The sequence below is a fragment of the Chinchilla lanigera genome, unplaced genomic scaffold (genome assembly GCF_000276665.1).
Source record: "Chinchilla lanigera isolate Chin_1 unplaced genomic scaffold, ChiLan1.0 scaffold00080, whole genome shotgun sequence".
In the NCBI taxonomy this organism is placed as follows: domain Eukaryota; kingdom Metazoa; phylum Chordata; class Mammalia; order Rodentia; family Chinchillidae; genus Chinchilla; species Chinchilla lanigera.
In genome coordinates, this window is record NW_004955481.1 from 6,896,890 (window position 1) to 6,921,153 (window position 24,264).

The following is a 24,264-nucleotide window of genomic DNA, read 5'->3' on the forward strand; positions in this document are numbered from 1 at the left end:
CCAGTAATGTCCTTTATACTTTGTGATGTCTCCTCTCCCCCAGTAGTTGTCCTACTTATCCATTCTTCAATTGGAACGGTTCTCTTAATCGTAATTTTTGGTTTGGTTTTGTTTTTGGGATACTGAAGGTTGATCCCAGGGTCTTCACACTGTTACATTTCTAGCTTTTTCTTTTTTTTTTTTTTTTTTTTTGAGACAGAGTCTAGCTAAATTGCCCAGGTTAGGCTTGCACTTGTGATCTTCCTGCCTCAGCTTCCTACATGCGTGCAAGTACAGTTTTGAGGCCCCCATACCTGGATTTTTTTTTTTTTTTTTTTAAACAAACAAGGTCCTGCTGTGTTAGGTAGACTGAGCTCAAACTCCTGGACTCAAGTGATTGTCTTACCTTCGAAAATAGCTAGGACTATAGGCATGTGCCACTAAACCCTGCTGTAGCGTTTAAAGTACAGGCCTCTATTTGTACATTGTGTTCCAGTATGGACTTGTCTTTTTACTTCTTCATGATTGGATTGTTTGTTTTTGACAGATGTTAATTAGTTATGTGTTCTTTGTGTCCTACATGACAGATCAAAAGGTAATACTAGCTTTGGTCATTTGGTCAAGGTGGTGTGCACTGTCTTATTTTTAAAATACTTTTCCCCTTTTTGTTAACTAATATAATCTCTGTGGTAATACATGATCCTGAGGAATATCCTTTTATACCTATTACCCCAGTGTCTTTTCACTTAATTGTGTCAGCAACCATTAATATCCATTGATGATTCTGATTTTTTTTATCATGTGGGTTAGTAAATCCTATTTTTAGTTAACTTGTTCTGATTTAATTATGTTAATACATTTTAATCCTCAGAGTATCCTAGATTTAGTCAAGGGGAGGCCTTTCAAGCAGGCTCTTAGGTCATTTTGGCTTTTTTTTTCCTCTGATTTTTTTTGTTTTTTTTGCTTATTTTCTGGAATAATAGTACAGATTTACCTTCTCCTTTTCATACCTCTGCTCTGGGATTATTTCTTCTTCTTCCTCCTCCTCTTTCTTTTCTCCTTCCTCCTTCCTCTCTTCTTCCTCTTGCCTTTTTTTGTTGTTGTTTTTGTCTTTTTGAGACAGAGTCACTATGCAGCTCAGGCTGGCCTTGAACTCACTTTGTAGCCCAGGCTGGCCTCAACTCACAGTGACCCTCCAGTCTCAGCCTCCTAGTGCTGGGATTACAGGCGTGCGCCACCAGGCCCGGCCGTTGTAGTTCATGCTGGCCTTAAACTCATTATGTAGCCCCAAGCTGGCCTCAAACTTGCATCACTCCTCCTTCCTCAGCCTTCCAAGGGCTGGAATTACAAGCATGTACCAACATGTTCAGCTTGGGATTTCTTCCAGGAGCCCTCATCTTGTTTTAGTGAGGAAGTATTATTTACTTACTTACTTATTTATTTAGTCAGTCTTTTTTGAGACAGGTTCTCACTCACTTTAGGCTGGCCTTGAGCTTACTTTGTAGCCCAGGCTGTCCTTGAACTCACAACAATCCTGCTTCAGCCTCCTGAGTGCTGTGATTATAGGCGTGTGCCACCACACTCAGTTGGAAATACTATTTATAAAGAATGAACAAAATTCAAAAGCAATAAAGTATGAAATAGAGAGTAAAATAAAAATCTAAACTTCTTCAAAAAATAAAAAGCCAGGTGCCGGGCATGGTGGTGCACGCCTATAATCCCAGCATTCAGGAGCCTGAGGCAGGAGGATCGTTGTGAGTTTGAGACCAGCCTGGGCTACAAAGTGAGCTCAAGGTCAGCCTGAACTGCATAGCGAGACGCTGTCTCAAAAAGACAAAAAAAAGCCATCCTAGCCAAAGTGAAAGTATAAATCACAGCAGGGCATGGTGGCACATAACTGAAGTCTCAGCTACTAGGAGGCTGAGGTGGGAGGACCACTTGAGACCAGGAGTTCAAGACCAGAGGGGCCAGGCTGGCCAACAGAGTGAGTCCCTCACTCAAAGAAATGGTGGGGGAGACAAATTCGAAGGCAATTGTTTTCGACTCTTACTGAGATCTTATTCCCCTAGTGTAAAAAGATAGTGAAATTCAGAAAGAAAAAGTTCAGAAGGAATATAGCCTCCTGGGTACAGTGGCACATACTTGTAATCCTGACTACTTGAGGCCGAGGTGGGAAGATTACAAGGTGAAGGCCAGACTGGGCAACTTAGAGAGTCCCTGTCTTAAAATAAAATTGAAAAGGCTGGGGACATAGCTCAGTGGAAAAGCACTTGCCTATCATGCACCAAGTCCTGGGCTCAATCCCAGGTAACACTAAAAACATTTTGAAGTTATAGCATAACAAAATAAAGGATACAATAAAAAGTTCATAGAAAAAACTAATATATGGTTCTTGAACAATTTGAAAGGTAAGACATTTGAATTTAAAATACACTGAGATGTCATTTTTTCACTTATCAGATTGAAAGATCAAAAAACATGCTAAAGCACTATGAATGAGGGCTGTGGGGGACAAGGCCTCATACATTACAGGTAGGGGAGAGCGCATGGCATTGTAGCTATCAAATGTACAGCAATAAAATGAAATGTTGTGTAGCCATGTAAAAGCACAAGGGAAGCAACTTAACTGGAAGTGTTTGACTGTATTGCCTATTCAGATGAATAAAGAAGCCGGTTGTGGTGGTGCACGCCTGTAATCCTAGCACTCAGGAGGCTGAGGCAGCAGCAGGATCACTGAGTTCGAGGCCAGCATAGGCTACAAAGTGAGCTCAAGGCCAGTCTGAACTGCGTAAGGAGACCCTGTCTCAAAAAGAAAAAAAAAAAGATAAAACATTTTTTAAAGAAAATTAAATTGCCTTACTGATACTCTGTGGAAACAGACTAAACCCAAATAGTACAGGGTATGGAAAAGGTAAAACTTCTTAATAGTTATTTTGGTTAGAGTTTAGGTAATACCTGGATTTACTTATTAGATCTGGCTACATAACTATGATCTTCAGGTAACTTTTAAACTGGAAATGCAACAACAGCATGTAGATCATAAAGGTGTTAGAAAGGTTAAATGAACCACGTAAGATCTGTGGTAGAGTGCCTGGCAGATAGTAAGCACTCAATACATTTTAGCTATGATAACCTAATAGGGTTCACTCATATTCATTCCTCCCTGCTTCCCTCCCTTCCTTCCTTGCTTTCTTCCTTTCTTCCTTCCTTTTTGCTTCCTTACCTCCCCAGTGCAGAGAGGCCTGATTCTTGCTGTGAATGGTGATAAATTATTGAGTATGGTAGAGGAATAGCATTTAGAGTAGTAGTGCCTAGTAATATTTAAAGGTATGGAAAATATCTATATATATATATATATATATAAAACTTACATGCACACATGTACATATACTAAGCCATATGAGTATGATTTAACTGATTCTTCAATTCGACAAGTATTTCATCTGTTCATTCATCCATGAAGTATTTATTGAGCACCTGTATGTGTCAGGTACCTGCAAGTTTTTGTGGTTATCAGGTTCATCATTATAATAGTTTATTGGGCAAGTATTAAAGGAAAGAATTGAGTTCAAACATTTACAGTAGTTAAAAATAACAAGTATAATTTTTAGTGATTCCATAAGGCAGATATTATAACACTGTTGTCCTGTATTTAAAAGTGTAAAGCCTGCACACATGCTTTATACTTACATGTTTAAAATTTAAAAGGGTTTGAGACCTTAGGTGTATTACATTTTAAATGTCAAAAGTTAGATCTGAGTAGCTACAGTATTGAAGGAATTCTCTAGTTACATAGTTTAGTAGTACATTTCAATAAAATTCCTTTTTTTAAAGATGGAGTGTAGCTATATTTTAAAATCCTGTTGGGTATGTAAGCTAGTTCATAGATTTAATAAATGCTTTTTAGTATAAATCTAAAAATGTAGAGTTTGTGTACTTACAGTAATACATAGGTTACTTTAAAGTGTATGTGTTTGTCTAACAGGCGCTTACAGCTTTTAGATGGGGAATATGAAGTAGCCATGCAGGAAATGGAAGAATGTCCAATAAGCAAGAAAAGAGCAACATGGGAGACTATTCTTGATGGGAAGGTATGGACTACCTAGAAGGCTGAGCACGTTAATAGTTATGAACTCCCACTTTTGGTTGATGTTTTTCCCCCAAATGCAAATTCATGTTGGAAGTAGAATTCTTTAAATACTTCAGAAATCTCAAGTAAAATGATCCAGTCAAGAGTACTTCATGGAAAACATTGTTCTTAGAGCCAGACTGCCTGATTCAAATCTCTGCTTCTAGCTGTGTGGCATTTGGCAAGTTTTGGTTTTCTTATCTGTAAAATGAGGGGTAGAGTTGATGGATTAAATGGTAAATAATGAAATACATTTGGCATTGTGCCTGCCATACAATAAGTGCTCAGTAATGTTAACTGTTATTTTAAATCTCATTCATAGGGGCTGGGAATATATATAGCTCAGTGGCGCAGCACCTCCCTGGCAAGCGCAAGGTCCTGAGTTCAATTCCTGGTATTCCTCCGCCACCCCACTCCCGCAGTCTCATTCACTGTAACAACAGATAATGTGATTAGTAATAAATTTTATTAATAAATCTGCATAATTTAGACAAAGCATACGTACAATGACTTAATAAAAAAGAATTATTTATATATATATCTATATTTATTTCTTGGGTAGGCAGACCTGGCAAAATGTTAGTGTCATTTATTTCTAAATAGATCAGTATATCACAAACAAAATCTCAGAAGGAATGTTACAAGCCTAAAAATCAGTCCCAGGTTAATCTAGTAATGTGTAATAACACTAAAGAAAAATTTTCCAAAATTTACTTACTAGGGAGTAGAACATATCACAAAGTTAAAAGAACTTAAACTGTATGGTATAATCATAAAACTAGATAATCACTGAAACATAGTCCTGCAGTAGTTTCATTATATATTTGAGGTTTACTTTTTTTTTTTTTTTTAGGTTTATTTTTTGATAAAGGTAGTAGTACAAGTCTTCACAGGAAAGATGAACTACTCATTGTGGCAGGACTGATTTCTAACCATTTGGAAATAAACTTAGCTCAGAAGGTATATAAACATGAATGCAGAAATTAACATTCCATAACTTCAGAAAAAGATCTAGGTGAATGTTAATGAATTCTGTAGTGAGGAAGAACTTTATAAGGATGGTGCAGAAGGCAGAAAGCACAAAGTAAAAAATGCCTAGTTTAAGTAATGCTTTGTATACTACAGAAATCCAAAGTGAAAAGTAAAAATGGGGCTGGTTCTATAGCTGTAACTTGCTTCACATGTCCTGAGTTCAGTCCCCAGCAAAACATGCTGGACTGGGTGAAAATATTTGATGTAATACAATATTTTGAGTTTTATAAAACAGTAAGAAAAGGGTCAAAGTGTGTTTCTGTGATAGTGTGTATGCTTAGCATGCTTGAGGACCTGGATTCAACGCCCAGTAAACTCCCTGAAAAAAGTAATAAGGAAAATGAGTAAAGCACAGTGAGGTAATTCTTACAAGAACAAATATACATGACCAGAGAACTTCTAAGAAGATATCCAGCCTTAGTTTTCAAAGACAAACAAACAAAAGCAAAACTACTTTTGACTACTAGTTTGACAAAGATCAAACTGATTGCCTATTTGCAGTATTAGGGGTGGGAGGATGCGTACTCTCAAGTAATACTTGGATGTGAGGATATGTTGGTATAAGCTCAGTGAAAGGCAGAACTACCATATATATACACTACGGAAACTTTATGTATGTAGATGTAAATTGTAGTTATATAATTCTGTAGTAATTGGTTAAGTGACAAATCTAAGTAGCAAATCTCAATTTTTATTTTTAATGTTTTTTTTGGTGCTGGGAATTGAACTTAGGACCTTGCACTTGCCAGGCAGGCACTTATGCTGCTGAGCTAGATTCCCAGACCCTCAAATCTCAATTTTTTATTTATTTATTTATTTTTTGGTTTGTTTTTTTCTGGTACCGGGAATCAAACTTATAACCTTGCGCTTGCCAGGCAGGTGCTATGCCGCTGAGCTAAATCCCCAGCCCCTCAATTTTTAAATTGTTGAAAAATTAGAAACATCTTAAAACTAAAAAGATGGTCATTAAAAAGGATGATCATTTCACAAGATTGCTATAATTTTTACTAAATTGTACATAAGCCCCCTTTTTCTAAAATTAATGGTAATAGTGGTTAATGCTAGGTGATAAGATTTCACCTAATGTAATTTATACCTATCTATAGTGTCTTGATTTTCTGTAATTAAAGTACGTTGAGTATATTTATGAGAAAAAAAGGGTTATATATATGGTTACAAAAATTGCAACAATGTGAAATGGACAATCTTAAGTGGAAGCATACAGATGCACTTCTTTCTAAAAACTCTTCAGAAGTCTTTGAGATAAATGTCCTAAAACTTACTAAACTAGTGCTGGATTATTAGGTAATTAGGTTTGTTCTTTTTTTTTTTCTTTTTCCATTTTCAGAAATGTTATAGCAAATATACTTGCATCTTTTTTGCATTGTAAGTTTTTTTATAAGATAAATTCCTAGATCCAGCCAGGCATGGTGGTGCATGCTTGTAATCCCAGCCCTCTGGAGGATGAGGCAGGAGGATCACCACAAATTTGAGGGCATCCTGGACTACATAGGAAGACTCTGTCTCAAAAACATACATATATGTACACATATGTGTACACACATACATATATGCATTAATTTTTTTAAAAATATGCCTACATACAGATGTACTGTACATATAATCACCCTTACCTCATTCTAGTCTAAAATTAAATCATAGTAGTAGTAGTAGTGCTGAGGACCAAACCCAGGTCCACTACCCATGAGCTATGTTTCTAGCCCTAAAGTAGTAATTTTAGTAGGATTATTTGTAGTAAAGATGTAGAAGGACTTTAGGCTTAAACAGTAGTAAAATAAAGAACCCATTGAACATTTCTATATGAGATAATAGCATGAAACAGTCTTTGAGAATATTATTGGATCTCTTGTATCTGGATTGGGAAGTAAAATTTAGAAGTAGGGAGATCACTTAAGATACTGTAATAGTAGTGAGGCAGTAAGAACCTATTTTTGTTGTAATCATTAAAGGAAGAGATGATGGTTGTTTCAAGAGAGACTTGTTAATTATAAGAGAACCAAAGGAAATAGGAGTCAAACATAATTCTAAAATTTTTAGTTTTAAGCTCAACAGTACCTGGGAAAATTTATTTTAGAGTGAAAGAATGGATTTGCTTCTTAGTATTTTTCAGTTCATGGTTATATTGAGATCAGCAAGTGGCAGCATCTTAAGAGGCAAGTGCAGAAGTGAGTTTAGAGCTCAAATACAAAGATGAAGAAAGCTGCACTTGGTGTGGTGCATGCCTGTGCGCGTGCCTGTAATTCTCTGGAAGCCTGAGGCAGTACGATCACAGGTGAAGCCCAGCCTGGGCAGTTTAGTGAGACCCTGTCTCAAAATTTAGAAAATGGGCTGGGGATGTAGTTAGAACACTGGATTCAGTCCTCAGTACAGCCAAAAAAAGAGGGGGAGTGTGAAACCAATTTATTTTTGAAGATGGGTAAAGATTGGAGTACATGGTTAAAGTTTAGCTAGCAACTAAGGAGACAGAGAATTTGTCTTACAGGTGATTTAAAGTGGAGGAAGAGAGCTGAAATAGTTGTTTCAAAACCAAAGAAAAGATGAAAGGGCAGTCACTCAGTGAGCCTGAGAGAAGTCAAGGAAAATCACTAATTGCTGAAACCACTCAGTTTGCAAAGAAAAAAATAAATGGTCATCTAAGAACAGAGGTTGCAAGCTAGCAGGCTTTGCGTACTGTTTTTGCTTTATTTTAAATAGATTTTGAGCTGTATATGGTGACACACACCTATCTTTGAAGCAACTCAGAAGAGTAAAGCAGGTTGGTGGCAAGGTCAAAGTCAGCCTGGGCAGTTTAGCAAGACCCTGTCTCAAAATTGTAAAAAATTTTTCACATCTGTAATCCCTCGACTTGGGAGGCCGAGGCAGTAGGATCACCGTTAGTTCAAGGCCAGCCTCAGCTACATAGTGAGTTCAAGGCCATTGTGAACTGCATAATGAGACTCTGTCTCGAAAATATTTTTTATTTTCACAAAGGGCTGAGGATGTAGCTCATTGCTGGAGCACCCTTGGTTTCAATCCCTGGTATTTCAGTCCCTGGTACTAAAAAAGACATTTTGAATTGGTTACTTAAAAATGAGGTTTCCATGAAAATTTTTTTTACTTTGGCGTGGGTGGGTGGGTTGCTGGGGATCAAACCCAGGGCTTCAGGTATGTTAGGCAAGTGCTGTAACACTGAGCCACATCCCTAACCCAAGTTTCTGACTTTTTTTCAGAAGTTTGAAAGTCTGTCTGTGCTATGTCAGTGTTTCTACATACCGACAATTCAGGTGGTGTTGATAAGTAGTTGCCACTGTAGACAGCCTGAGCTCCTTGGTAGTGTCTGCTAATTCATTATTTCCCTGGTCAATAATAATTGTTGGCTTTTAGATTTTTAAGGAAACTGTATTGATTTAAATAAAATCCACACTGACTCATTGTAATGACTGTTTTTTTTTTTAAGTTCTCTATTTTCTTTCAATTCATTATATGAATTTTCATGCTTTTCCTATTTCTTGTTATTTAGAGACTGCCTCCATTTGAAACCTTTTCTCAGGGACCTACATTGCAGTTCACTCTTCGTTGGACAGGAGAAACCAATGATAAGTCTACAGCTCCTATTGCCAAGCCTCTGGCCACTAGAAATTCAGAGAGTCTCCATCAAGAAAACAAGCCTGGTTCAGTCAAACCTACACAAACTATTGGTAAAGGAACGGCAAAAACAAATCCTGCTGTCCAAATAGTGGTTTTAGACTTAGAACTTTAGAATTTACTTAGATTAACTTACTTGTATTAATTACTCAGGAAATTTTATTTGCCTTAATGACCATGGGAAACTAGGATTTTTCTGATATTAAGTGTAAACTTTGTAGTATTGATAAATAATTCTTTATCCAGAACTTTTGTGGCAGATGTCTAGGTGTGTTTCATTTTTCTTTTGATAATTAAGGAAAATGACTTGTAGAAAAATACCCTGTGTGTAGGGGTGTGTATGTGTCTGTTTGCCTGCCTGTGTGCATGCCATGTGTGTAGTTATTTGGGGGCGCTGCTGGAGAATAAGCCCAGGGCCTTCCCACTGAGCTATATTCCTAGCCATTTTGCTTTTTGAGACATGGTCTTACTAAGTCATAAAATTGCCCAGGTTAGGTTCAACTTGGATCCTCCTGCCTCACCCTCCCAGAGTGCTAGGATTATAGATGTAATCCCTCTTGGCTACATTTTTTTCCTATTCTTGGTTACTGTGAGTAATGCTTTATTGAACATACGTACAAATATCTTTGAAATACTTGCACTGGGACTGCTGGGTTTACAGGCATGGGTCACCACACCCACTTTATATATCATTTATTATATTCCACATCCTAAAAAAAAATATTCCACATCCTGGTGGTGCCTATAGATACATCTTCATGTCTTTTAGAATAAGTTTGTCACAAATTTATAGGAATATAATTGGCTTTCAATTGCAACTATGCAGGGCTTCAGAGCTATACTTTATAATATTTTAATATATCATAATTAATTGTAAATTACATTAATTTTGTAATGTTACAGTAAAAGTACTGTTAATATTTTTAATATGTTGCAAAACTCAGTTAAATATTTTAGTGTCTTTACCATTATGAGGTTGGAAGAGGTTCATCAAAATGTGGATTTTGGAGCCAGGCGTGGTGGCACACGCCTGTAATCGCAGCACTCGGGAGGCTGAGGCAGAAGGATAGTTGTGAGTTCGAGACCAGCCTGGGCTACAAAGTGAGCTCAAGGCCAGCCTGAACTGCATAGAGAGACCCTGTTTCAAAAAGTAAAAAAAAACAAAACCTGGATTTTACAAGATTAAATTTTGGAGTATGCTTTTCTTTTTGTTTTGTTTTCTTGAGAGAGGGTCTTGCTATGTAGTTCAGGCTGGTCTTGAACTCACTGTGTAGCCAGGCTGACCTCAAACTTGAGGCAGTCCTACCTCAGCCTCCTGAGTGCTGGGATTACAGGCATGTGCCACCACACCTGGCTTTTTGAACTACATTTTTAAGAGAAAAAAATTATAAATGGAGCTTGCTCTTTGCTATGTTAAGTCCCAAATTGCAGTGTTTTGTCATTCTCTTGCCTGCCTAAGAGGAACACTTTTCTTGACCTGATCATCCAAGCATTTTTATCTGTCTGTGTAAAGAAGGCAGAAGGCCTGACATGTTGTCTTTGACAGTGACCAGTCTGTATACCCATTATGTGTAGGTTACTAAAATAGATTAAAGAGAAAATAAATGACTGAGGAAAGGTTTCCCACATAAGTTGTGGTCTAGGCACTTCTCAAAATATTCTAAAGACAGTGAAATAAGTAAAAGAGTTGCAAAGAAACTAATGGAAAGGTAACTGATGTTTGGAAAGAGCAGGGAAGGAGGGGAGGGGTAGGGCATAAGAAAACAAAAGGAGGGGGTGGGGATTTAGCTCAGCAGCACAGCGCCTTCCTGGCAAGGTCGTGAATTCGAGTCCTGGTACGGGGGGGGGGGGGGGGGGGGGGGGCGGGGAACAAAACAAAAAAAAAGGGACTAAGATGTATTATGTACATGTACCTACTCCATGGTAAATGATCATTGTGTACTGCAAACAGGTACTATGTAGTTTAAAAGTCTTATACAAAATTGTATACATGAGATGGCTAGTTGTTTCAGGAAAAGTACATACTCATTTTCCCTTAGATGTGAAATACACCGGAATCGCTGATAGTGATTAATCTCTTAGATTTGTAGTGATTTTAATACAATGCTTTATTTACTTTCTGATAAACTAGCACTCCGTAGATGCCTGCCTGCAAATGGGCACTGGGAATACAACAACCAATTAAAAAAACAATTTCAGGGTTAGAGATATGAGATGTACCTCTGTGGTGGAACCCTTAACCCAGTGTGCTTAAGGCTGTATGATCACTGTCAAAAACTCAACAGTAACAACAAAAAAAACCACACTAAGATCTCCAAGTGCTAAAAACAGTACAGTGATTATGTAATTACACGAAGTTAATTTTTTATAATGGTTTACGACACAGGTTTGTAATTTTTAGGGTTTTTGTTGTTTTTTTTTTTTTTTTCAGAGGGGGTCAGGCTGTGTAGCCCAAGTTGGCTTTGAACTTGGGGTGATCCTCCTGCATCAGCCTCCAGAGTGCTGAGATTCTAAGCACATACAGCTATGCCTGGCTAGGAGATGGGAAGGGGAAAAAATGAGTCTGCTAATTAGATTTTAATATCTGATAACAGATTAGGAGGGTTTTCTCTGATGATTTTCTCTGAGAAATTGTGTTAAATATCACAAGAACAGCACCTGTCATAGTGGCGCATGTCTGTAATCCTAGCACTCGGCAGGCTGAGGCAGGAGGATTATTGCAAGTTCGAGACCATCCTGGCCTACAAAGTGAGCTCAAGGCCAGCCTGAATTGCATAACGAGACCCTGTCTCAAAAAGAAACACACACACACAATCACAAGAACAATTCTTTAATTGTGTAATAATTTTGGCTAAATATTTCACTTTTTAGAAGCAAATATATTCATTAAAATAAAAGTATATATTTTTCAGCTGTTAAAGAAACACTGACTACAGATCTACAAACCAGAAAAGAAAAAGATACATCAAATGAAAACCGACAAAAATTAAGAATATTTTATCAGGTAAACATACCTTTCTATTTTAAGTAATTATGAAATTTGTTTTCTGTTACATATCTGAAATCATTTGGCATATTTAAATAAAGAGCGGTTCTAATTAGTTTTCCCTTTAAATTCTTTTTAACTAATTTTAGAGACGTTATTGAAATAAAATAATTTGAGGTGTACATGTTGTAGCTGTGCTGTTTTTTGTTTTTGTTTTTTAGTTCCTTTATAACAACAATACAAGACAGCAGACTGAAGCAAGAGATGACCTGCATTGCCCTTGGTGCACTCTGAACTGCCGTAAACTTTATAGTTTACTCAAACATCTTAAACTCTGCCATAGTAGATTTATCTTCAATTATGTTGTAAGTAGTTTTTTCTTTTCTTACCAATAATATGCATTAAATATAAGAAGACTTGAAAGAATTATATTTTGTATGTTGATAGATTGCTTTATGCACGGATTATAGTGAATAGTTTAATTCACATATATTTAGAATAATAATTTAACATTTGTATAATATACCTACATTGACTGATATAATCCTTATACCAGGTCTTTGAAGTTAAGGGGTACCTTTCTTATTTGTGCTCAGGTAAGAAATTGTAGCTAGGTGTGGTTGTGCATGCCTATAATCCCAGCACTTGGGAGGCCGAGACAGGAGGATCACCATAAATTCAAGGCCAGCCAGAACTAAGTAGCAAGACCCTCTCTCCTAAATAAATACATACATACATGCATACATACATTGTATAAAGTCACCAAGTTAATGAAAATATTATCAATATCTTAACACATACTTTTTTTTACTCCAAGTCTTCTGACATCCTGTCCTGTTTAGCAGGGTGTTGTGCCTGGTTTATTTTAGTTGTCAAAACATTAAGCACCCACAGATAGCTTTTTCATTAAATTGGAGGGATTGATTTTTATGGTTGGCTAATTAATGTTTTCTTTTTCTTAAAACCCTAATTTTGTTACAGTATCATCCAAAAGGTGCTAGGATAGATGTTTCTATCAATGAATGTTATGATGGCTCCTATGCGGGAAATCCTCAAGATATTCATCGCCAACCTGGATTTGCTTTTAGTCGAAATGGACCAGTAAAGAGAACACCTATCACACATATTCTTGTGTGCAGGTAGGTAAAAAAGGTCATACAACAAAAATGTATTCTTTGGCTTTTCTGGATGATGTTAGAGGAAGAGAGGCAAGCCAGACAAAACTGCTAGTTAGAAGGAAATCATATCAGTAGTAGGTAGGTCCCTGGAGTGGAGTGGTGTCTTTTAAGGTGCCTGTTGCTGTAGGGGTTTTTCCATTTATTGCTCTTCTTCTTTTTTGTACTGGGGATTGAATCCACAGAGCACTGAGCTATATTTATATTCCCTGTTGGGCGTGGTGGTGCATGTCTGTAATCCCAGCACTCAGGAGGTTGAGGCAGGAGGATTGTTGCAAGTTTGAGGCCAGCCTGGGCTACAAAGTGAGCTTAAGGCCAGCCTGAACTGCATACTGAGACCCTGCCTCAAAAAGACACACACACACACAGATATATTTTAAATTTATAAATTTATATATTTAAAAGATATATAAAATATATATTATATATATGTGTGTATATATTTTATATATATATATGTATGTATGTATGTATTATATATATATATGTATATATATTTTTTTCCCCCTCTCCAGGCTCTACCCCCTCCCCCTTTTTCTGTGAGACAGAGTCTCACCATGTAGTATAGACCAGCCTTGAGCTCACTATGTAGCCCAGGTTTCTTTTCAGTTTTTTTTCCCAAGCTTTAACTGTTATTATCAGTGTTGTTGCAGTGATTAGGGATATTGAAGAACTCTCCCAGTAAAAGTTTCTGTGTGGAAACCTTGGTAGGAATCTGCAAGAAAGGGATATATTCTGTTTGGGTACTGTGAAGAATAAAGACTTTTATCCCTGTTGACTTCATATGTCAGATGATGGTATACTGTTAGTGCCTAGTATCTCTTTCCATTAGGCTTTACAGTCCACAACGGTGTATTTACAGCAACATATTTGACTGCGAAGATTAAAGTTTTTATCTCTCTTTTTTTTTTTTTTTTTTGGTACTGGGAATTGAACTCAGGGTGCTGCCCTCTGGCTACATCCCCAGCCCTAAAGTGGGGTGTTTTTTTTTGTTTTGTTTTGTTTTTTGTCTTTTTTGAGACAGGGTCTCATTGTGCAGTTCAGGCTGACCTTGTGATCACTTTGTAGCCCAGGCTGGCCTTGAACTTTGAGTGATCCTCCTGCCTCAGCCTCCTGAGTGCTGGGATTACAGGCGTGCACTACCATGCCCTGCTCCCAGCCCTAAGATTTTATCTCTGTAAAACTGAAAAAATAAGATTTTAGGGTAGTTGTATGGTAGTATGGTTTTCTGCTGTATAAACAAACATGTGGTTTTTGTTTTTGGGGTTTTTTTTGTTTTTTTGAGACAGGGTCTTACTATGTAGTTCAGGTTGGTCTTGAGCTCACTTTGTAGCCCAGGCTGGCCTCAAACTTGCAATAATCCTCCTGCCTCAAGTGCTAGGATTACAGGTGTGTGCCACCATGCCTGGTTCTTAAGAGTACATAATATTGACATTCAAAATTTTTTATGGTCCTAGGGATTGAATCCAAGGCCACTCTTCTCACTAGCCCATTCTCTAGTCCTTTCTCTTTCTCTCACTTTGTCTTACTCTTACCCTCACTCACCTTTATTTCTCTTTCCCTGTCTTTTTTTTATAATTAAATAACGGCTGGGGATGTAGCTCAGTGGCATAAGCGCCTGCCTGGCAAGTGCAAAGTCCTGAGTTTGATCCCCAATACCACCAAAAAAAAAAAAAAAGTTTTTATTTTTTCCCATACATTTTAAAACATGAATGTTCTGTAATTTAGCCACAGTATTTATTTCCAGGTAACTTCTTCATTGGGGCTCAGTTCCCTTTTAAATAGCATACTCTTGTTCCAGAAGGCAGTTAGCGTTTCATCGTTCTTTCTGTCCAGATAACATCCAAGTGGGACAAGTATATGTACCCATTGTCACGCACAATCTGAACTGTGTTCACCGTGACTGCTGCGGCCTGAGGGCCAACAGCGACCCCACGACCAAGGACAGCCGCAAGCCTCCGTCATTTTGAGACGTGGTTTAACTAGACCGCCTAGACTGGCCTCAAACTTATTATTATTTTTTTTTTCAGCTTCTCAAGTGTGCCTCTACACTTAGCCTTACAAAATGTTTACATGTGTATTTCTGTCTATGTGCCTGAACTAGCATTTTATTCCCTTTAATCTTTTTTTCTTTTTTTTTTTTTTGAGACAGGGTCTCACTGTGCAGTTCAGGCTGGCCTTGAGCTCACTTTGTAGCACCAGGCTGGTTTTGAACTTGGAACAATCCTCCTACCTTCAGCCTCCCAAATATTGGGATTACAGGCTTGAGCCACTACACCCGGCCTCCTTTTAATCATTTGTAACCTTGATGTTTTTCACACCCAGAAAGAGTTTTATCTTTAAAATTTGATAGTATTTTGCTAATCGTGGTGGTGCATGCCTGTAATGCCAGCACTCAAGAGGCCACAGCAGTAGGATTGCTAAGAGTTTGAGGTCATCCTAAACCACATATCAAGACTCTTGTCTCAAAAAAAAAAAAAAAAAACTTTATTTTGTTGTTGTTTTGTTTTCTTAGTGTTTTGTGGTTTTTTTGAGCAGGGATCACTGTGTAATTTAGGTTGGCCTTGAATTTACTGGGATTCTCATGCCTCAGCCTCCCAAGTGCTGGGATTATAGGTGTGCAACACTGCTTACAGTTTAAACTGATATGTAATACATGTTTCTCATGTATATAGAAAGAAAACTCTTTTCGGGGGAAAGAGTTGTTTTAACTACTGTTGTGTGGTTAATTTTATAAAATAATCATATTAGGGGTCAGGAATATAGTTCAGTGATACAGTACCTGCCCGGCAAGCATGAGGTCCTGAGTTCGATTCCCAGGCTCCACCCCCTCCTGTCAATCATATTGTAAATTATTGCAGATCTCATACTCAGGTAGTTGGATGGTATAGATGTAGAGGCTGTATGATATCAACATTTCTTTTCAATAGGCCGAAACGAACAAAAGCAAGCATGTCTGAATTTCTTGAATCTGAAGATGGAGAAGTGGAACAGCAGCGAACATATAGTAGTGGCCACAATCGTCTATATTTCCACAGTGATACCTGCTTACCTCTCCGTCCACAAGAAATGGAAGTAGACAGTGAAGATGAAAAAGATCCCGAATGGCTAAGAGAAAAAACCATTACTGTAATTAAATTATCCTCTTCATCATCATTATTGGCAGTGATATTAAGATTTTATGATTAAATGAATTTTGTTACAGGAACTAGACTTCTGGTTTACTGTGAAAGAGCTCTTTTTCTAAATTTCAGGATCCCAGAATGTATAATTGTATTGATTATGTCATTTAAAAAATTACCAAGTAAAGAAAAATCAGATTATCTTCATGAATTTGTATTGGGTATTTCCATTTTGGTATCTATAGGTAACTTTCATAACTTAGATTTTTTTTTTTTTTTTTTTTTGAGACAGGTTGTCACTATGCAGTTCGGGCTGGTCTTGAGCTCATTTTGTAGCTCAGGCTGGTCTTGAAATGCAACAATCCTCTTGCCTCAGCCTCCTGAGTGCTGGGATTACAGGCAGAATTTCCCTTTTAAAGTTGTTCAGTATAAGTTGATTTTAAGAAATGTTGACACTTCACTAGAGTTGTTAAACATTCAACTTTTGACATGGTTAGTTTTGTTGTAGAAATGTCCATTACTTTCTGTCCTTAATAAAGTTGTTTTGTTGGTTTTTTTGTTTTTAGCAAATTGAAGAATTTTCTGATGTTAATGAAGGGGAGAAAGAAGTGATGAAATTATGGAATCTCCATGTCATGAAGCATGGGTAGGGTGTTTCTACATTAATTTAAATATTTCACTATTTATGCTCATTTTGCTGCTTCACAGTCTATAAATTCACCTGTTAGAAGAATCTTATTTAAAATTCCATTTATGTAGATATGTGTTCCAAATCTAAACCTAGGCCAAAAATATTTTACTTGCATAAAGAAAAACGGTGATATTCAGAGATTATAGAGGGAAAGTGCTAGCTCCTGATTCTTAACAGCAGATTTTTCAAAGGTCTTGGGTTTCTTTCAGTACTTCCATTAAACAGGACAAAAGTCTTTAATGTTATCATTGGTTGAATTTAATTCACATACTCTGACTTAATATACAGGCAATATAGTTTTGTCTTTTTGAGACAGGGTCCCGCTATGCAGTTCAGGCTGGCCTTGAGCTCACTTTGTAGCCCAGGCTGGCCTTGAACTTGGAACAATCCTCCTGCCCCAGCCTCCCGAGTGCTGGGACTATAGGCGTGCACCACCACGCTGGCTTACGGCAATATAATTTCTAAATGCCTATTAGATTAATATATTATGCACACACCCCCACCTTACCCCCTCACCCTTTTATGAGAGAAGTTCTTGCTATGTTTACCAGGTTGGTTTTGAACTCCTGAGGCAAGTGATCCTCTTGTCTCAACCTCCCTGGTATCTGGGACTATCTGCACATATCATTATGCCTAGCTTTATTATTTCTCTTTGTCAGGCAATATAAAATAATACCCCAATTTCTACACACCTGACGATTACTTACCACAACCATTACTATATGCTTACTTATTCTGAATAAGATATGTGGCTTTTCTGGTGGTTCATTTATTACCATTTTATAAGTTCAAGGTAGAACATTTACTTCTTGCTTTTCTAGCTAAAAAGTATGCTCCCAACCACTATTAGGATCTTCCTCTGCTGTGTGACTTCGCATGTCTTCCTCTTGTACTGGTGACTGTAAATTAATACTGTCATTACACATTTTTCTTTTCTGCTTCCTTTATTAGAGCCTCATTTATGACTTTTATATCACCCAAGGTTTTTCATTTATGTTAATCAAATGTGTGCTGTTTTTTTTTTTTTTTTTTTTTTCCAGTTTTGTGTCCTCTTTTTTTAAATTTTGAGACAGCCTCAGTTGTCCAGACTGGGTTCCAACATAGGATCCTTTTTCCTTAGCTTCCCAGTGTTCTGGGTTTGTAGGGATGGACCATCACATCCCACTTAAATCTCTTTAAATTTCTAAAATGGCTGCTTGTTCAGGCTATTGAATTTCTTTGAGTGTTTTGTTTTGTTTTGTTTTTTGATCCTGGGAATAGAACTCAGGACCTTGAACTTGCCAGGCAGGCACTTGTGCCGCTGAGCTATATCCCCAGCCCTTTATTTTTTTGGTACTGGGAATCAAACTCGGGACCTTGTGCTTGCCAGGCAGGTGCTTGTACCACTGAGCTATATCATCGGCTCTGAATTACTTTGATTGTAACCTTACTACTTGCTAAGGCATCAGTTAGTAGGTTTGGTTATATGATCTTTATTTACTGTTTTATAATGGCTACTACTACTGCATTTGGCAAAAATGCTTTGTATTAATTTTTTTTTTTATTCAATAGGTTTATTGCTGACAATCAAATGAATAATGCCTGTATGCTGTTTGTAGAAAATTATGGACAGAAAATAATTAAGAAGAATTTATGTCGAAATTTCATGCTTCATCTAGTCAGCATGCATGACTTTAATCTTATTAGCATAACGTCAATAGATAAAGCTGTTACCAAGCTTCGTGAATTGCAGCAAAAATTAGAAAAAGGAGAATCTACTTCCCCTGCAAGTGAAGAAATAACTGAGGAACAAAATGGGACAGCAAATGGATTTAGTGAAATTAACTCAAAAGAAAAAGCTCTGGAAACAGATGGTGTCTCAGGGGTTTCAAAACAGAGCAAAAAACAAAAACTCTGAAAAGATCTAACCCCATGTTATGGACAAACACTGAAATTGCATTCTAGAGCATTCAGCCTCTAGGAAGAGTTGTGCTTTTGTTTTTTCTTTTTAAATCAACAGATTCCAAACAGGCAGCGTTAGATGAAGTAAATGATTCCAACAAGGGTGTTTGTGTATCAGGGCTCCACTGCAGGTCCTTATGCAGCATTACATGTATTTCAGTTTCATCGACATCAGTAAAACATTTTCTAGTTTGAGCATGAAAAGCAGTATTTCAAAGGAAGTACCTCTAACTGCAACAGTTGTCTTACAAATATATTGAATTACTCTAGAAATTATCTCATATGCTTAAATTATAATGCTTTTTGCATTTGTGACTGGCAGTTTTTCTACTTTGTAATTGTGAGACATTTTATTGGGGAGGGAAAATTGGAATGTGATTCTTTTTTTTTTTAGAAGTTGAAGATTTTGTCAAATTGTTGCATTACTACTAGCAACAAACCTGGATCCTTGATTTTTGAAATCATTTATCAATTTGGAATGAAAAATATAATGCAAGATATACATTATGTAAGTTAATTTTACAGTTTTAAAGTAGCACTTCTTCATCTTATGCCTGTTTGAGATGATGTTGTTTTTTTACATTGTTGTCAGTGAAATGTCATGTTGGTTTTTAGGGGTTATTGACCATTTGTTTTTGTGTGGATTTTAGTGCATTGCTCATCCAGTATATTTTTAAACTTGAACATTTTCTCTTTTTGGTTTTTCTTTCAATTAGGTAGTAACATGAAAAATTCAGCTTTACACAGTTTTTTCATTTGGATTATACATGAAGGGAAGAACAAGTTTGAGATTTTTAAGATGCCACTTTGAAAGGTGGGGGGTGTTCTATAGTAAAACAAACCAGAAAATGTTATACCTGTTTTTTTTATTATTAAAAGGGTTTCTTTGTAATGTGTTTCATGATTAGAATATCCAATACAGATGAGCTGACTTGAATTGTCTTGAGCAGTTTTTCCCTGTGTTGTGTGTTTTGCGCACATATTTGCAGTTGGATTTTCTCCAACAGAAAGCGGTTTCACTACTGGCACATTGATAAGCACCAATAGGTCTTTATTCCAACTCCAAGCACTGTGGTTGAGTAACATCACCTCGATTTTTTATTATCCTGTAGAGATATTGCATTTTCATATTCTTTATTTATAAAGGATCAATGCTGCTGTAAATACAGTTATTTTTAATCTTTAAATTTCATTCCACCACCATGAGATGCAGTTCCCTATTTTGCTTAGTGAAGGGATATATAAGCTTTCTAATGGTGTCTTCAGAAATTTATAAGTGTAAATACTGATTTGATTGGTCTTTAAGATGTGTTTAACTGTGAGGCTATTTAACTAATAGTGTGGATGTGATTTGTCATCCAGTATTAAGTTCTTAGTTATGGATTTTGTGTTAAAAAAAAATAGGAAAGAGGGAAACTGCAGCTTTCATTACAGACTTCTTGATTGGTGAGCTCTACAAATGACAAGCTCCACTGAACTCATTTTGCCTCTGAGTAGTGGATTTTGAGCATTTCTCTTGGGCTTTAATTTGCTAAAGCTGTGCACATATGTAAAAAAAAATAGATTATTTTAGGGGAGATGTAGGTGTAGGATTATTGCTTATGTCATTTCTTAAGCAGTTACGCTCTTAATGCTTAAAAGAAGGCTAGCATTGTTTGCACAAAAGTTGGTGATTCCCTCCCCCAAATAGTAATGAAATTACTTCTGTTGAGTAAACTTTTTATGTCATCTTATAATAAAAGCTGAAAAAAATCCCTTTGTTTCTATTTATAAAAAAAAATGCTTTTCTATATGTACCCTTGATAACAGATTTTGAAGAAATCATGTAAGATGGTAAAGCATTTGAATGGTACAGTAGATGTAAAAAAAAATTCAGTTTAAAAGAACGTTTGTTTTTACATTAAATGTTTATTTGAAATCAAATGATTTTGTACATAAAGTTCAATAATATAAAAAGTTGTATCTTGTTTTATTTATTTGCTTGTTTTTGGTCACTGTTAATGTTCATGAATGCCTGTATCAAAATTATATAGTGAAAGTCCAGGAGAAGTACACTAACTTCAAATGATGAGACAGAACTAATAAGAAACTTAAGAAAAAATGGTTGAAGTCCTGCTTTCATCAATTACAACTACCATGTTACTTATGGTAATACAGAAACATTTTTAAATATGTACAGTAGCTCCGAGTAGCATCAGTGTTAGCCAGACAGCTACGGACTTTCATTGTGGGTCTTTTTCCCCAGTACTAGGGATTGAACTCTGGGCCTTCACACTGAGCTACACCCCCAGCCTTTCAATTTTTTTCATTTTTAAATTTTGAGCTATTCGTGCTTGAATTACCAAGGTAGGCATGTACCACCACATTCAACATCCATTTTCCTGTTAGAATTTATCTCCTCTAGAAAATTCACAGAAAAAAAATAGAAAATTCATAGAAATACGAATAAACCATTAAAATGGTAATTTTATAATAAAATTGAAGGTTCGTCTTTATGGTAAATGTTTCAGTAGAAACTGTCTTTTGATGTTTTAATCCGCTTTTTCCCCAGACTAACTATAGGCAGTAGGACACTATCTGGCAGTGCTGGGGGCATCCTCTAGTCAGCTGCTGGATCACAAAGGGTAACACGTGCTACTCTGCAGTTCACTGTACTGCTAAGCTGTTCTGTTTTGTTTTTGCTAAGCTATTTTTGATAGGTGAATTAAATGCATTCTCACCTTATGATGGGTTTATTGGAACATAACCACATTGTAAGTGAACAATTATCTTACTACATTCTACAAGAGGTCAGCCGGGCGTGGTGGTGCACGCCCATAATCCCTGCACTTGGGAGGCTGAGGCAGGAGGATCATTGTAAATTTGAGGCCAGCCTGGGCTACAAAGTGAGCGTAAGGCCAGCCTGAACTGCATAGCGAGACCCTGTCAAAAAAGATCAAAAAAAAAAAAGTAGTTGAAGCTAACTATAGCAGTTGGAAGAAACCGTACTATGGCCTTGGACTTCAGTATCTGTTGAGGTATTGAAGGTGTTACATAGCATGCTAAGGGTTTGCATTTCAGACAGTAGTAACTGATTTACTGAAGAGACTAGGCACAGTCCAGTTTGTTCGAAAGGAAGAAGCTCCACATAGGGAGCATCACTAGGATGCTACTGAAGTAATCAAGGTGAATTACCCTGTCAATCAGAAGAGAGTGCTAAGAAGTAATTGGTTTTTCTGGCTTTTTGAGACAGGGTCTGCAGTTCAGGCTGGCCTTGAGCTCACTTTGTAGCCCAGGCTGGTCTCAATTTACAATGATCCTCCTGCTTCAGCCTCCCAAGTGCTGGGGTCACAGGCGTGCCCCACCACGCCCAGCTTCAGGAAGTAATTAACTGACACTGCACTATAGGAGAATGAAGACAAGGTCAGGCAGACCAAGAAACACGAGAAGAGATTTTGAAGAAGGAAGCAGTTACGTACTGTTGAAAACAAGACAATTTTAGGGGAGCCAGGTGATACAAAACAAGTTGAGTAATAAGACTCCATCTCAAATTTAAAAAGGGATGAGATGCAGCTCAGTTCAAAGGCCTTGGGTTCAATCCCCAGTACCCAATCGGGGAAAAGTTCCAGTGGACTGAGAAAAGTCACTGTTGGCAAGAAATGAAATGCACTCAGCATTTCTGCCGGGAAAAGCAGTACGACCTCAGAAGAAAAGAGTCTGGTACGTTTTACTAAAACCACAATGCACATGCTTGCCTTAAGCCCACTTTTACTCCTACATGAAAACGAGCGTGTACAAAATGGCAAATTGCCAGTCGTGGCGTATGCCTATATCAGTACTCTGAGAGGCTGGGGCAAGAGGATCACAAATTCGAGTCCTGCCTTGGGCAATTTAGCAAGACTCATAAAAAGGTCTGGTCTGGGGGTGTAGCTCAGCGCAAAGGCCCTGGGTGAAATCCATAGTACCGCCAAAAACAAAAACTGAAAAGTGAACCTATGTTTGGGTTGTAGAATATGCCTCGAAGAGCACACTATGTAACTGCCTCCAGGAGAGCTGGGGGAAAGGGCAAATGAGAAAGGCTTTCCACTGTGCCTTCTGTAGTATTTTTTTAAATTCTTTTTTAAATGGGAAGGGTTTCAAAAAGAGGGATCCTATCTCACAGCCAGGCAGAATGGGCAAGTGCCTAGCTGGAACCTGGGAACTCAGCTGAATTACGTGACACAGTAAGTGCATTGTCAAAACCGGTTTCCAGAACACTCAGTTTATATTTTGTTTGTTAAAGTAATTAATAGTGTACTGCTCCTAGAGAAATGGAAATAGCTGAGGTTTTATAAGTACCATATTAAAGCAATTGTTTTCCCTGTTGACAATAAAAGAAAAAAAAACCTCGATTGCAACTTCATCCTTTCATTCTTTCCAGTCTTACCTCTCCCGTCTGCAGTGTCCCTTCAACAAGCAGCTCACGAGTGTACACAAGAACCTATGTCCCCCGTCCTGTGTACGGCCAGAGTGCGTTCAATCCCTAGGACTTCTTCCCTTCCTCGTGTAGCGCTTCCTACAAGCGTAAGGTTGGTTTCTACACAAGGACAAAGATTTACTCGATTCTTAACACAATCTAAAAACGTTACGTAAGTGAATCAGGAAGAACTGGGCTACATCTCTTGGACGACTGTATTTTATCAATTACTGTCCATTTCTAACTCCCGTCCTATCCACACCACAGAGCTACAGGGGCTGCCTGCAGATGCTCCAGCTCGACTGTAATCTGTGTCCAGGCTGCTATTACATCCGTTTTCATAACCCAAATAGCTTCTACCTGCTTTTTTCCAGCATGTAGTTCAGGCTGCCCTTGAATGAATTCACTGTGTACCTCAGGCTGGGCTTGAACTCCCAGTGACTCCCTGCTTCAGCCTGAGTGCTGGGTTATGGGCGTGCACCACGGTGCCTCACTACTTAGTATCTGTACATCAGCACCTGTCCAAGTGCAGGGAATAGGAAGTTGAGTAAGAGCTCCTGCTTCAAGGGCTCCCCAAGGTAAAAACTGCTATAATTTACTTCCTCCTTTTCCTGGCCCTAAATAAGAAAAGGTGGGGTGGAAGGTATTTTTGGCTTACAAAGTGGAAACAAGCAAACCCGCCATCTGGCAGTTACATGATTTTTTTAAAAATGGTATGGGTCAAACAGAGCCTTGAATTGCTATGAAAAGACTAGCACTGAGCTACATCCCTAGCCCCTGTTAGCTTTACTTTATACAAGGACAGATAGTACCAAAAAAAAGGTTCAGAATAAAGCATAGTCTTTTAAGCAGAATAAACAAATTTACAAAAAAAAAAAAAAATCACTATGGAAACTTACATGCTTTGGAACGAGTTACTCTTAAATCAGCCTTCACAATAGAATCCTTTAGTTTTTTTTCTTTTTTTTTTGGTTTTTTTTTTGAGACAGGGTTTCACTATACAGTTCAGGCTGGCCTTGAGCTCCCTTTTAGCCTAGGCTGGCCTCGAATTTGCAACAATCCTCCTGCCTCAGCCTCCTGAGTGCTGGAATTACAGGCAGGTGCCACTACGCCCGGCTTCTTTTCAGTA

General features: G+C 37.5%; 1 protein-coding gene across 2 annotated transcripts in view; it reads left to right on the forward strand.

Annotated features, from left to right (window-relative positions):
* Positions 1-20,659, forward strand: part of Suz12 (SUZ12 polycomb repressive complex 2 subunit) — a gene marked incomplete at its 5' end in the record, with an annotated part of 50,374 nt that extends 29,715 nt beyond the window's left edge. For both annotated transcript variants that reach the window (XM_013503467.1, XM_013503468.1), the window contains 8 exon segments: positions 3,965-4,070; positions 8,661-8,838; positions 11,698-11,789; positions 11,993-12,136; positions 12,753-12,910; positions 15,877-16,075; positions 16,635-16,714; positions 18,311-20,659. In XM_013503467.1, the coding sequence (XP_013358921.1) occupies positions 3,965-4,070; positions 8,661-8,838; positions 11,698-11,789; positions 11,993-12,136; positions 12,753-12,910; positions 15,877-16,075; positions 16,635-16,714; positions 18,311-18,656 (1,303 nt within the window).
* Between the last annotated feature and the right edge of the window lie 3,605 nt (positions 20,660-24,264).